General features: G+C 37.6%; 1 protein-coding gene across 2 annotated transcripts in view; it reads left to right on the top strand.

Moving 5' to 3' along the window:
- cped1 (cadherin-like and PC-esterase domain containing 1) overlaps positions 1-16,085 on the top strand; it is an 84,888-nt gene that overhangs the window by 41,467 nt on the left and 27,336 nt on the right. For both annotated transcript variants that reach the window (XM_017712185.2, XM_017712183.2), the window contains exon 14: positions 184-352. In XM_017712185.2, the coding sequence (XP_017567674.1) occupies positions 184-352 (169 nt within the window). The remainder of the gene's footprint in view (positions 1-183; positions 353-16,085) is intronic.

The following is a 16,085-nucleotide window of genomic DNA, read 5'->3' as shown; positions in this document are numbered from 1 at the left end:
AGTAAATGCAGATTTATTTTAATATGGGTGTTAGTTTGCTTTTTGACTTCCCCTACTGTTTAATCCACTATAATCTTCCTTGTGCTGTCACGGAGTAAATGGGCACTTGTGTGTATGGGTGAGTGTGTGTGTGAGAGGTTCAGCATGCTCCGTTTCTCAGAACTTTTTCACTGTTTTTCTCAGAATGGCAAACTACCCAGTTGGCCTGGGCAACAGCCGAATCAACATTTTGGTCGTAGACGAATCGGGGGTTGAGCCTGTCGTGATGACAGTATACACTTTGCACATATTCCGGGAGAGTCGTCCCAGTCTGCCAATGTTTGACGAGTATATGATGTGTGGCTTTGTACAGGTACAGTCCCTCTTACACACATACAGATTTGTTTTTTTATGTTTTTTTTTTATATATAAAAAATGGATGTTTTGGTAAAAACCACCTAAGAAAATTCTTTTTTTGCTCAAAAATTTGTGCAGACATGGCAAACGTTTTTTCTTGGTTGAGTTCCTCCTCATGATGGAGTGTCAATAAGAGTTACTTTGGATTTCATATCTGTTGTTTTTGCGTTAATGCAGTTTGTCTCTTTTGAATTGGCCGCTGGCCCTCAGTTTATTCTCATCTCTATATAGGAATCTTTCATACAGTAGTTCAGTTGGCTGCTCTTTCATTTATAATACCTGGAAGATTCTGCTATCAGACAACACGAAAGTGTAATACGATTGAAGTATGGATTTATGGTGCTTAGCAGAGTGGTGTCTGTTCCCATTTCATTTTGTGTGCGAGTGTGATGGTGGTGTGGAATTGAGGAAATTGGTGGCAGATTATCGGAAGCAGAGGGATTCTAGCAAATTCCTCCATCTGATGTTAAATTTGAACTTTCACACTGCAGCATGACTTTGGCCACTCATGGACTTTCCACCATAGCAGGCTTTCTCTGTTTGGTGCATGAAAAGAGGAATGCATTGCGCAGGATGTTTTCGATTGGCTATTTTTAAACAACCCAGGGGTTGAAATATGGAACATAAGTGAAAGTGGTGTTTTTCACTATCCAGAAAGTTCTGAGCAAATGGCAGCCATTCCAGATCTGGATCTTGAGTCGCAAAACCCCTTGAAGTTAGTATTCAGTTATCCGTCTTAAGACTGTTTTTTGTAATTACAGCTTGTAATGGTAAGTAGAGCTTACTTGAACAGCATTTTATAAGCTTCAAAAACTCTTTGGTGTTTCTAAACGAGTACTTGAATACTCATTAACAGTGAAACCCAAAAGATAAAATATTTACATTTAATAAATTACTGTAATTTAAGTATCTTTGTACATTTTATACAGTTATATCTTTTGTTTTCGATTTGTAACAAAGAGTTTGCATCCCTTTTTATGATAGATGTCCTAAATACTACGCTAAGATGCATTGTTATGCTGTGTGAGATGTTTAGACAGAGCCTACTGGGTTTCTGCTTACCTAGGTAGCCGTGATTATATAGAAACATTCATAAATCTTTTGAAATCTTTGTTAAGTACCATGTTTTCATAGCCAGTTTATCTGGTTTACTGAATGCAGTCAAGTACATATTCTGTTGTATCTATCTGTGGACCAAGTCCAATTCAATCTTGAAAAAATAACCTAGAAAGGTGAACATAAATACATGCCAAATTTATATAGATTTACAGCAGTTCATATTTTAGCTAAGTTGTAATCAGTGCTAATCAGTTAAACAGATTATCCAGGGTGCTCACCTCAATCTCAGCTCTACAGCAGCTAAACGAGTGACTTGAGGAGGCACTCAGCTTCTTTGCCTGAATGTTGTTCAATGATCAAAACAAAATCTCGAAATGACAGGAAAAATGAAGAATGGTAAAAAAGTAGAATGGTCAGGAATCGACAAGAGTGCTGTAGAATTCTGTTGGCTTCTAAAAGGTTAATAAAGACGATACTAAATAATGACATGAGTATCAACATAACAAACAAATACTCTTGAGCCAGTCTTAATTTGTGTAATAATGAGAATGAGGAAGGGTAGCACCTGCTGATGGTCCTTCGACTTTAAGGGGTTTAAGGTTTTAATTTTGCACATGGAAAAACACACATGCTCAAGAACATACTACAGGTGGAGTAAAGTATCATATCTATACTGCATATACACATGCGTTCACCTATCATATAGACGTTGTAGCTGAATTTGAATAAAGTGACGCTCACTCTTAATTGGCCAAATGTGGATTATTTGAACTAGTGAACCAAAGTAAATGCACACCCATGAAAGGTGGACTCTGTAATGGAAGTTTGGACCTGGTAGGTCATTGCCATTTAAGGGGTTAATACACTAATACTTGTGAAGAATGCTTGCAGTGACTGGTGAGACACGCTTAAACCATAAATCCATATTATGCTCTCATACACAGTAATTTCATTTTCATATTTAGTTCAGGCTTGAAAAACAAGTTCAAGGGTCCTTTTTTTCATCTGAGTTCCAATGGCACTGCATTAGTCTCCCTCACACATAGACACACAAACTCTGCAAGAAGGGAACATTATGTTTTAAGCATTCTAATTGTTGAAAACAAGGTCAGTCTTTTTCTGCTCTTCTCTCACATGCTCTTTCTTTCTTTTCTTCTTGCTTTCTTGCTCTTTTCTTTTTGCTCAGTATTACATACCACACACACACTCACACAGTCCCACAGCTTTTCTGTCTCCCGCTTTCATCCAAGCCATAGTGTAGATCTTCAGATTTCAGCGCAAGCTGATAGGCCTGATCATGGCCACAGTGATAGGGTGGATCAGAGTGTGTGTCTGTCACTCTCCTCCACAGCAAATAACCATGGCAGTGTGTAGCGGTGTGTATTGATAGAACAGTTATGCTAGACTGGGTCAAAATAAGTTTGGCAGGAAAACAAATTTTACATGAGAATGGAAAGTCGGGAAGCTTGCTTTGCCTAAATCACTTTGAACCACTGTTTTAACTCGGGACGTCCATGCTAGAAAATCAAGAAACTTTAAACATGCTGAAGTGAATGAGATGAGACATAATGAACAGACCTCAGTTTTAATCCTTGGATGTCTTTAGTGATTGTTGTCACTTTATTCTACATTCAGTTTCCTTGACATAGTTATTTAGATGTAATTACATCATTGTGTTCGCGATTGCATAGTTAGTTATATAGGTAATTACATTTACTTTGGATTTACATTGTATAACAACAGGTTTAAAACTTCACTTTTGTCTTACAAGTGGCTTTTCGTCAAATTAAAATCATAATAAAATATTTCTTTGGCTTACACATGCAATTCTGGTATCATTTGATTGTCAGCCAATGTACTGAAGAAAGAAGAACAAACCAGCCAACCATCACAACACTGCAAACATCGCAATGCTGTTTTTGTGGAAGCAACTTGAGTCTAAGGACCTTGGGTTGTGGAGTTGGTTTTACAATCATATTTTCCAAGTAGTGATGACAACTCTCTTCCCAAGCAGTTATGTTTGGACGCTACTTTAGTCTCTCTCTCTCTCTCTCTCTCTCTCCCCCTGGGGATGTTGCTTAGTGCAGGCCTGAAACATGCTTTCTCGGCACTTTTTCTTTTTTTTTTCTTTTTTCTACTTGGACCCCTGCAATGTTCTGCAGCTGGTCACTCTTCAGACAGTATATCACCAATCAGAGGCCTGGATTTACACAAGGCCAGTAAACATTGTTTTTGTTCCCAGTTAAAGAATGCTGGGGTGTTAACAGTCCACAGCATGTTTGTGCTTATGCGTGTTTGTATATGTGTCAAGACTGCAGAACACAACTGATTTTTGATTACAGGAGATCCGTGCTTATTTAAGCTTCTTGATCCCTACTTCCCTGACAGAAACAGTCTTATTGTCACAGCTACTTTTGATATACATTGTGTGGTTTGTCAGTAGCAAACACATCTCAAACTTATAATGTGAATTATAATACAGTGTGTGTGTGTGTGTGTGTGTGTGTGTGTGTGTGTGTGTATATATATATATATATATATATATATATATATATATATATATATGTGTGTGTGTGTGTGTGTGTGTGTGTGTGTGTGTGTGTGTGTAAAAAGTGCAGTTTTCAAATTGTGACATCACAACCATAACTTAGACACTACGTTCAGGGTTCAAGCCTCAAGTAAGAAAAAGTGGAACTTCTGGTATCCTGGCAAAAAAAAACGTCTGAACCTTAATTTATAGAAAATAATCACAGTCACAATATTAGTCAGAAAAATTGCAATTGTATATTTTCCCCAAATCATTCAGCCTGAAGTCATTATATTATTGTTAGAAAACATAAACAATATGCTTGATTGGGTGTCCGGTATTAGTTTTTAGTTTTAACCTACATGCTAACTGAGAACTCTTAACAATCACACAGGCTGTAAATACAAAATGTCAAATATAATATAAAATATTCTAAATCTAATAGGAAGATGGTGCAAACTTCGCTGAAATTATTCATAAAATGTCTTTGGTTAATGTGTGTGTGGTTTCACCATTCAGAATATTTATTTATTTATTGGCTTTGGAAATGAGTAGAAAACAGCAAACCCTGTTTTGTTAGTGTATTTTGTAAGTATCTGCAGACACATCTTTTGGCCATATTTGGAACTTTATATTCATGAGAAATGCTCATGATGTGCTGTTACACACATAATACTGCCACATCATATCAGTGACATTGCAGCCTGGCTGCTGCAGATTTCACTTGCTGCCCATTTTCATATCCAGCATTTGCATTGTCTAGTGGTACAGTAGGTTTATTTGTAAATCATCACCGCTTGTGATGATTTTCAGATAAGCCTAAATCACTTGCTAAGTTCATAAAAAGATTATAGCCTTCTGTAATTTTCTGCCTTGTGATTCTTCAACTGTTTTATGCGTAAAAATTGACCAGAAAATGCATATGGTTCACAAAATGTTTAACTAGTATTTCATTTGTTAACAGCCATAAGTTGTATAATTTGTGGTTTGGCATTTTTAATTCAGTTTCTTATTTAATTTTCAGTGTTTTTCATTCACCTTTAGTTGGAGAACGTAGTTGTATCGTATTCTATTGCAATTATATTTTTTAAGTTGCATTGGCTCATATGCTCATACGTCTTTTCTCCTGTCTCCTGTCATTTTTCTATTTAAAAAATAATAAGTTCCAAAATGGTACAAACATGTTCCTCTGGGAGAATAAATGAGTTGAAGTAAATCTTCCTTTAAAACTCATAGATGTCAGAGCATTGTCATACTTTCAAGGCAACATGTACATTTTACTATGAACAAAACCGACCCTGTACATCACCCTTTTTTCTGACTGTGTAGATGCAATAGTAATTCTGTACTATGTCGAGCATCCACTCACGCCACACAGAGGTGAGCCAGGGCATGGAAGAAACAGTTACCCACTGCTGACATATGAAGCTCAGACAGTTCACAGGCCCCACAAAGCACGGGCCTGTATGTGAGTGCATACCCTGCATACCCAGATGCTGCACCGCTGACACGGCTCAAGTGAAAGTAGCTAGATTCATGAATAATAAGGTTATAATACCAGTAATAGCTCTAGGTTTTATTATGATGTACATAGTTAAAATATACATTATCTAATTTGTAGTGAAAAAATTGTGCTGTTTATATTACATGTAGTAAAACTCATATTAATATAAGATTAAATGTGTCCAGTTACCAATATGTATGTGTTATGCAGTGATTGATTAATAGACTAATGAAGAGTGTTTTAAATTTTGGCAACACTGTAACTTTGCACAGCTTCTTCGATTTGAGTTGAAAAAGCTGCCTATCCCTCAGAGGATTGACAGGGTAATAGCTGTCATTAGCAATTCATTTTCTCAAGTTATTGTGGCCGTGTGCATGTTTGACATCCGCTTACAGGCTAACCACACTTCATTATTGGAGATGTGTTAAAATGCATTTGCTGGTGACTGATGCGCTGTTTCTTTCTGAAGCACCATGTGGCATATGGCAGCGCCTCGTCCGTCTATCTAATGTGGAGCCAACGAGAGCAATAAAGCAGGGCTCTTTTGGAATGATTGATTTGCTGTTTAATGAGTGGAAACTGAGGAGAATCAGCATCTCTTTGGTAGTGGCAAACCAGACAGCCCTAATTCACAGCAAATTACTAAAGGCTACGATTAGATAATGCCGGTACTTTTGCTAAAAGCTCCACAAGTGTCACGTCGAGCGTCCTGATATGCTTCTAAATCTTTCAACTTTTTAGCATGAGAGGCTAACAAACACACAGTTGGGTGGGAAGACATGCAGAGTTTCAGAAAAACACCAGGGATGGCCAGACAGAGATAGAAGAGGGGTGTGCATGTAAAGGTATTCCTGTGAAGACCCAATGTCTCTATGTTCCAGGTAACCCACTTTAAAAGAACACACTGAGCTGAACATTAACAGCTTGAACAGCACATCAAACCAATCAACAAATCACAGGTTTGGCCCGAATAATACTCGAATGCTCTGTGGTTATGTTGGTATTCGTGTCCTAATGGCAATCGGAAACTTTGTCTTTTAGCAACCCTTTAAATCACCTCAGAACTCTAGAACACTCTTGAGGACTTGGGTGCTTATCTTTTTTTTCTTTAAAGATTCACTAAATTCAGATCCCATGTTCAGTACAGAGTCAAGCTGGTGTGGGCAGAAAGAGCAGCATAGTCTTCTAGCCTGTTGTCAGAGTAAGCTGTAATCACAGAATTTCAAACTTTTTTCTGCAATGCAAGATCCAAAATCTGTGTTATACTCCTGAAGAAAATAACATAAAAGAAATTAAATGTAATCATTTTTTGCTGTTTTGCTTCTCTTTGCTGCATGTTTGCAATATACAGGCAGTCAGCGTCCTGTAGTATTCTTTAAGGTACTGTTGATACTATTCTATACATTTATTTATTTATATTTATATATACATTATTTATATTTATTATTTGACCTATTATGAAGTGTGAAGCAGTCAGAACTGAAAGCATTCAGCCTCAAAATATATGTAGGGGATACTGATGCATTTAGTATTCTGAAATGTGGAAAACAACCTTAAACTTTTCTCTGAGTAGTATCCAAACTTTTGACTGGTGCTCCCCCCCCCCCCCCCCCCCCCTCTTCCTCTCTCTCTCGCTCACTCGCTCATATCCCTACTATTTCTTAAAACCATGATCCCTGTCTTTCTGATTATGTGAGCTGACGGAATGCCTTTTGGGAAGGAAACTATTTTTCGGGGCAGAAACCGCAGTGTGGTTTTGAGGGAAACTGGAGTGATTTTTTTTTTTCTCTCATGAAGTGATGGGCGTCTTTCACGCCTGGAGTTGACATTCAGACATAACCAAAGGATCCGATTTGTTTAAAGTAAAGAATAACAATACACTGAACACTTGAACAAAGGTTAGGCTCAAGGATGTATGAAGTCAATTAATGGTTTAACAATAGTAAAAAGTATGAGGCAAATGGTATGTTCCTATTTTTTTCTTTCTCTTTTTCATGAAGTGACGAATCATGTAAGTAGTGAGAGAGAAAGAGAGAGAGATATGCATGAGACAGGCAGGGTGGTCTTAGGGGAAAACAATGTACGAAGCTTAATTCTTTCCAACTGTACAGTGTTAGAGGACGAACCACAGTATCGTGCCTTTTCACCACTTTTCAAAACTATAAAAAAAAAACACCCATTCATGCATACGTATATAGTGGTCACAAAAAGTATTTGGACGTCTATGCCATACTTTTTAAGATGTGTTAGGAAACAAAATTTCAAAGCAAGTGGATTTTTTTTTTAAACAGAGCTTTCAAAAGGTTGACCTGTGTCTTTCAGATTGTTGTTGTTTGAGCAATTTCTTTGCAGATTTTCTTTGCAAATGTCTAAAATGCCTTTGTGCATTTCTGAGTTCATGATCCTATCAGTGAACACAAGCTCACAGACACCAGTGCAAGGAAAACAGCCCTAGGCATTTTGCTGCATAACACTTTTACATTTACAAATTATCCACCACGTTTCCAACTTTTTTTAGCATCGACACTGTGGTTTTCTAGTACAAAATAAAACATGACCCGTCATTCAGGCCTTAAAGTATTAGCATATACAGAGTTGCCAAGTGGAGGAAATCTTTTGAAGACAAATTGTGCTGACTTTCTCGCCCACCATTCACTCCCCGTTCCTCCTCTCCTCTTTTAATCCCTCTCTCAGTTTGCCATCACATCCTACCATCAAAGCCCTACAGCAGAAAACAAACATTCCATAAACCAGTGGCTCCAGACCCTGATCCTGCAAATTTTATTATTTTTCTGCTCTAACGCACCAGCAGCTCAGGCAGAGTTTGTTAAATAGCTGATTAATTAGATCAGGTGTTTAAGTGCAGAGAGAAACACACTAAAATATACAGAGCACGTAGGCCTGTCATGATCATGAAATTTTCAGCTGAGGAATAATTGTCATGTAAATAGTTCCAATTAACAGTTGTCCTTTTTTCTTCATTACATGCAGTGATTAAAACGCAAACCTAAAGTGGCCAAATTGGCTGATTTATTTACTGTATTTACTTTATTGTAACGGCATTAATTGCATAATAACAAGTAGCTGATGGGATGTTGGCTGATTATGTTATTGCAATCATGTAGTCGTTTATTAATTGTTTATTTTTGCTAATTGTTTGATTTTTCCTCATGATTCTTTTTAAGTAGTTTTACAAAACTTCTTAAATAGCGTTACAAAGCAAATTTTTATAGCTGTTGTAAAGTGGGGAACTGCTATTTTGTTACTTTTGAATTTTGTCTGGTCCAAATTGTTCACAACACCATGCCTGGTGTTGTCGTTAGTGGAATGACCCTCACTTCCCCAACATCTTTCCTCATCCATGGAATCTGTGCTGTCTGCAATTAGTAGAGGAAAGGTATCGTATGTCACTTTGGCACCGTAGAGACACAGATGAGGTCCTGCTAAAACAGTATAACCATTTCCTTGCAGTGTTGCAGAAACTCATCAAAGTCTCTAAGATGTTATGATCCATTAGGAGTGAGGATTTATTTGTCAGCATGGCACTTGGCATACGCTTGAAATTCTGAGAAATAGCTCTGTTTTCAAACCTGATTTGTCCAACCCCAGCCTCAAGGACGGAAAGGAGAAAACGAGAGTGTTTTGTATTAACGTCAGAATATTTAAATATTATCCAGAATTCCCTGCATCATATGGTATGATTTCGGAGCCCATGATTAATTGCTGATTACTACATAGAAAACATGGCAACTACATAGCAAACACTGCAGCACTGCATGATTTCACCTTGGAAAATGCCAGAACATAATCCACATATGGGCTTTCCCATCTGCATCTGTCAAAACATGGGTACTAACGACACCACGCAAATTACGTATTACAGTCAACCACTGACTTGAATGGTATTAGTAGAGAGCGAAGCTGTGTTTTATACTTTGTGCCACCAAAAAGCACCTGTGCTTTTTTCCCCACCAGCTGCTATATCATCTGTTCTTTTCTACTGTTCTCCTCTCATCCCTCTCTGTTCCTCTATTTCCCTTCCTCCATGGATCAGTGAGATGTTCAGGCCAGGTTCCTTTAGATGGGGGGATGGACCATCAGGACCCCCCTCTCCAAAAAACACAGAGTCCATTCACCCAGTGTGCTTTGAAGTGTTCTCGTATGTCTGGGAGTCTAGCTGAGGGCATTGTCAGGCTAATGTGGAAAGCTTGCTTGGATGTTGGGGCAATTAGATTTTTAATAAGTTGAACAAGGCCTGATGCAAGTGTAGCAGATATATGAACTGCTTTTGTTCCCCCCCACATCATGTTTACACTTGCATATGTACAACATTCTTATTGCTTTGAACTCCACCCAGATACCAACACAGCTTATCAAAGAAGTATCCATGTATACACAGAAACATCTTAACCTTATTGAATTGGCAGTCTTAACAATGAAAAATTCTGAGAATATAATGACGAGCCCTGAAACTCGTTCAGATCTGTAGCCTTTGAGGAGTAACAAAGGGTGCATGTGTGCATTGGCCAGAAGCGTGCAGAATTAAACTTCCCATTTTCAGTTTCTGCTGGTCTATTTGTCACACATAATGTAAAGAAAAGACTTTCAAGGCAGATGCAAAGAGTGGCTTTAATTGGCTCTTCTCCACTACTCACATCAGTTCTGTTGCTGCATTTGTTTAAAATGTAAAGAACTAACAAAACAAGAAAAATTTAGATTTTTATTTAGTTAAGTGTTAGTTTCACAAACTACCTTATTGAATAAGAAAATACTTGTGGCATTGAAATTGCATGGTTTAGATGGGCCAAATGGTTGCAAATGAATAAAATAATATTTCATGAATACAGTCATTGCCAAAATATGTAAACTTGTGTTGAGACAATATAATTAATGTTATTAAAAATTAATATTATTGTATTTTCTCTCACCATATAAAAGATGCACAATTCCTGTATTGCTTTGTGTACTGTGTTTTTTTTTTTCTCAGAAGGAATGCATAAAGCATTTAGAGCACAGTTTGGACCATAAGAGTTCATAAGTAACACAAAAAATGTTATTGATGAGAGATTTATATTTGTAGTCTTTTACTTTAGTGTTCAATAAGGTAGTTTGCTAAATAAACTACATTAACTAAATAGTAGTTAACTAAATAAAAATATACACATTTTTGTTGTATTAGCTCTCGCTCCTTATGTTTTAAATAAATGCAGCAACAAAACTGATGTGATTAATGGAGTAGAGCATATTAAAGCCATGTTTTTTTCAACATTTGCTACAAATATAACAGTAGAAACAACACAGTTTTAACAGTGATAATACGCATCAACACATATGCCCTTCACAGATCTTCATATGTGGCCAGCTCATTTGAACTCTCTAATCCCCAAGCAAACACAAACACAAATGAATGCCTGTACGCTATGGAGACATTAGTGCATATGGAGAGATGTGTGAGCACTACGTCATGGGGAAAGAGTGTGTGTGAGTCTACTATAAACTACCTTCTGGGACCCTCTGAATAAACACTAAACTCAGCAGAGGCCCATTCACCTCACCTGCTGTGTCCCTCAGCCTTCACATATCAGCTTTACTGAAAAAATGGTGCTTGACATGACATGATTCAGATGGGTCAAGTGGTTGCAAATGAGTAAAATATAATACATGAATACAGTTATTGCCAACACATGTATACCAGGGGTGCACACTGGTTCTGGAGAGCTGGTATCCTGCACAGTTTGGTAGTTGCCAATTGGTAGTTGTCAATTAACAGAGGAGTTGAATTTGAGCAGCAAGATCATCAAACTATGCTGGACATCCAGGACTGAAGTTGTGCATCCTTAATGTAAACTTAAAGAAAGCCATTGTATTGCTATATTTAATTTGTGTGCAACTAAATTTGAAAACATTTTTCCAGTGAATACCAGTGAGTAGCTTAAGAATATCGCACAAAAAAACTACTAGTATCTTAACAGCGTCATAATGTTATGACTATAAATTACAGATTATTTACTATGCTTCTGACAACAGTTGCCTATTGTCACTGTCTACCGAAAACCATTTATCTTCATTTTTGTAGATTTTTAGTTTTCTACATAATTTCAACACACCAGCTATCCTTCACATTGTGTAAAAATTTCATGATGAGTGGACCAGTAGAAATGCTCTAAAGTCACTTAAAATCCCTTTACTTTGACTTACATTGAAAGGTAAGTGTTTTTGCCTTCTCCTCTAAAACTACTATTTTGAAGATACTTGTTTTCCTTTGGACAGCAACGATATACTAGGACCATCTCTGTTGTCCTCAGTGGTCTAATACATGCTCAGCAACTTTTGTTGCCTTCTATTGCAGCTTTTAAAAATTCCTTAATTTTTAAGAGACCAAATATCAGTCTAGATTTAAGTTCTTCACTCTATTTCTTTTATAGTAGATACCAAATCATTCATAATAGTTACTGAATATCATATCTTAAGATTAGTAACTGAATAATAAGCTTGTAGTGTCAGGCATTAAATAAGCATTTTTATTTTCTAAATACAAACTGCTTTGTGATTACATTAGAGACCATTCTGTATTTCTGATCTTCACCACTTTGTGTGTGTACGTGTGTGTGTGTGTGTGTGTGTTGGCATGGAGACAAGGAGCCAAGCACTCATTTCCTGACGTTGTCAGGAGAGTTTAAGTTGAGCTCGGTGAGGCTTTGAAGTGTACCAGCTGGGAATTCGTGTCTTGGTGACAGAGAAAAGCGCCACTGTGTATCCCATTGTGGGTGCTAGAGCACCGATACCACCACCTCACAAACACACTCTCTCTGTTCACCTCAACCTAGTCAACCAAGGCCACAGAGCGCACTCCCACAATGCTCCACTTCATCTAGCCTCATTAGTCAAAGAGAAACAGCACATTTGATGTGCTGTGTCATATTCGCACAACATTAAATCGAGCACAGCTGTGTTTTCTAGCTAGACTGGAAATAACGAAGATATTTTCTATTTGGTGCTAAGAGTAGTTGGCTATGCTGAGATTCTGGACAATACACTGGATTAGCTCAGAGGTGTGAAAGTTTTATAGGCTGCTGCAGCATGGCCATCTGCTATTCAATGGTCACTTCCTGGAGGCTCATTGAGGGTCATTTAACACCTGACTCAACTCAGGGGTTCGGAAATGAGCAGAACAGTTGCTTCAGGTGTGTTAGAGAAAAAAAAATTGTGATACAGGCCTTCGTTGCTTGGGCAGTGAAACAGCAAACAATTTTTTTCAATATGTTTATTGATAAAATGATCATGGTGTTCCATTCTTTAGTTTAGAATTGGTAGCAGATCAGAGAGTAAAAAAGGCTATGAGTTTAAGAGAAGCGCAACTGAGATTGTGGAGATGCTCACCTTAGTTTTAAGTGCCATTCAATTAAATTAGTCAAATTTAACTAAACTACAAGTTGAAAGTAATCCAAGGTATGACACCCAATCCTAACATTAACTTTAACTACAACTCTGAACACTGTTAGTCAAATCAAATCGTGCATTTGTAGTTAAGCTATAGGAGGCTCTCAAAATAAAATTTGACAAATATTTATTTATTCTTTATTTATGATTATTTTTGTATGATCTGCCTTGATAGCAAATAATGTTGTACATTACACCACAATAAGACTTCTTCTTCTGGGTTCAAAATACTAGGAAGAGCTTGTATTTTTTGGAAGTTATTAATATCCAGTGATATGGAAAAATGTAGGGTTGCAATGACCGTTTCAGGAAATTTGATACATTCAGTAAAATAAAATATTTAAAAATGAAAAAAAGCCTTTTCTTTTAACCAATGTTATGAAGGCATGCATTTCCACTTGCACACATTTATTGTTTATCAGTAATTTTTCCATTACCCTGCAGTATATCAAGTTTCATTAATTAATAATAGTGATACAAATAAAATAAACAGAATAAAATGTAATTGAACATTCAAAAATGCATTTAATGGAGCTCTAGAAAAATGTGCTTCCAAAATGGACTGTCACACTTGATGTAGTGCATCAGATTGCTTTTTTTCTGTTTGTGTTCTTGATTGTTTACATGTGTGTCTAAATTTCTGTCTTTTCCTACTTGGTCTTCTGATCTGTATGAATGTCTCTCTGCATGGCTCTTTTAAGCCAATCCTGCTGTTTTGATTTGGAGCATTAGCAGATGCGGTCTGTACTCTGGCCTCTTTTGTGCCTTTGTGGTTTTTCATCAGTTTCAGACAGGCGTTAACAGGGCAGCTTGAGGAGGATGATGGATGTGGGTGTGGAAACTAGCAAGGGGTCCATTCTCTCCCAATTTTTTATCTTTCCCTTTCCCTCTCTCTCTCTCTCTCTCTCTCTCTCACACACACACACACACACACACACACATGCACAAACACCTCTCCTCTTACCTCACCTCTCCCTTAGTACAAATGTAAGTGGACAGATAGCATAGGGTGAAAGAGTGAGAGAAGGTCAAGCAGAAGAATAGCAAATGGAATGATCAAACTTACTGTAATTCCCTGTCTCTGCAACACACACACACATGTAGTCAGAGGTGTGTCCGGAGCTGCTGTCTGCTCAGTCGGGATCAGATGTGGAAATGAGGGGATTGTGAGCTGGTTTGTGCGCGTGATCACACTGAGCTTTTGAAGTCTGTCAGATCTGAGCTGCTCATAAAGAGATTACGCACTCCCAGCTGGGCAAAAATAGAGAAGGAGACAAAAAAAACATGAAAAGAGGTGTACCTCCCACTAAGAGAATTAAATGTAGAGGCCAGACGAATATGTAATTCGAAATAATATTTATGTGTGTATGATGTGTGTTATGTGCATCAGTGAAGGTGTGTAATTGAGTGAGTTGTGACATTTGTGTGTGGTCTGCAGTTATCTGCTGCAAATTAATGTACATGTTCATTTAAACTTATATACTTATAGTCAGAATCAGTATTGTGGGTCCAATTGCATGTATATGATTGAGATAGTAATAAGGCATTATCTGGGATCATAATAAGCTATGTATGTACAAAATCATCATTTTGGAAGTGGCTGTCCAACTCTAAGCCCCAAATTTCAATTAACATTTTTTAAACTTTTTTTTTCCAGTTTTGTTTTTAAAAATATCTTTTTGATTAAAATTGAAAGATTTATATTTTATGTGTGTGCACTGTTGTAATTACTGGCGGCGTGGAGATTTTATGTATGTACTCTAGGGGGGTAGAGGGGCAGTTGCACTGGGGTCCATTGTGCAGGGGGGCCTGAAGCAACGAGCTCTTATAAAATCTGTATTTAGAAAATAACAGGAAGATCCAATTTATTAACAACATACCTTACTAGTTATCTTCCATCAACACTACACAGACAGACCAGATGTCTGTTTATCTTATTCATAAGACAGCTTGTCCATGATGACCATTTTCGAATGGATTCTTAATAACCTGCAACATGATATTTACTGTATTTATCATTTTTAATCTATATAGATAGTCTAACAAAGATTAACATTGATTAACAAAGAGTTAACATTGGGTGCTAGTGGCTGAAGTGGGATGCCTTGAGAGTGTAAACTTATTTGAGACACCATTAGCAAGTAAAGAAGCAAACTACACATTTACTATTCCTTAAAAGTAGGTTTTACATTGTGGGGTCGTTTTGCGACAGTGCTACGTGCTGGGTTTCAGAGTGCTGCTGCTGCCTAGTTCCAGTTTCCCAAAATCTTTAGCCCAGTACCTACCGTAAATTGCGTTTTATGACCTAGAGGGGATGGAAGGTGGTTTTTAGAAACCTTAAACATTAAGCCAGCAACATGATTATGTTGTGACAACATCATAACGATCTATTGTTTTGGTGTCCACAGTGTTGTCACAATTTTAAAATGTAATTCCTTTTCACAGTGTAATGTGACAGCTTTCTAGGAAGTTGTGAAAACATAGTGGTAACAGTGTCACTAAGTTGTCACAGCCTTCTACAATCCTAAGTTCCATTGTGTTGTGCATAGAACTCCAGGGAATCTTGCTGAGTTGCCAATAGGTAGTCATAATACCAGGTGGCAACATAACCTGTTCAGACAACATAAACTACCTTTTCACAACGTTGTAGCAACATTAAAAGAATATAGACACTGTTGAGAAAATGTGTATTTGCTGGGTGTGGTTTAGCCCCAAATGGTGTAACGGTGGGGAGCAATGAGGAGGTGGACTCATATGCAGAGATAAGTGAGATTTATTACATGCAAATCCAGGGTCATGGTCATAACAGTCCTGGGTTGTATAGCCAACACAGAGAGCAGGAGGGACAGACATATTAAACAGAAACACAGAAATTCAAGCAATACATACACCTCAAACATCAAACAGCACAAACAAATCAAACAAAGACCAGCACTAGACTAGGGAAAACACAGGGCTCAAATACAAACAGGGATAACGAGGGTTCACAAGACACAGGTGGGAGCAATCAAGGGCAGAGGCAAGAAACAAGGGGGCAGAACCAGGAGGAAACAAAACAAAGAAGCACGTGGACATGTAAACAAACGCACATGGAAGACTGGGAGGGGCCAGTCATGACAAATGGCTCCTGACTGCACTATGTGTGTTATGTGTGCTGAA

Source organism: Pygocentrus nattereri, chromosome 1 (assembly GCF_015220715.1).
Source record: "Pygocentrus nattereri isolate fPygNat1 chromosome 1, fPygNat1.pri, whole genome shotgun sequence".
Taxonomy (NCBI): Eukaryota; Metazoa; Chordata; class Actinopteri; order Characiformes; family Serrasalmidae; genus Pygocentrus; species Pygocentrus nattereri.
This window is presented reverse-complemented; position numbering and strand designations above follow the sequence as displayed.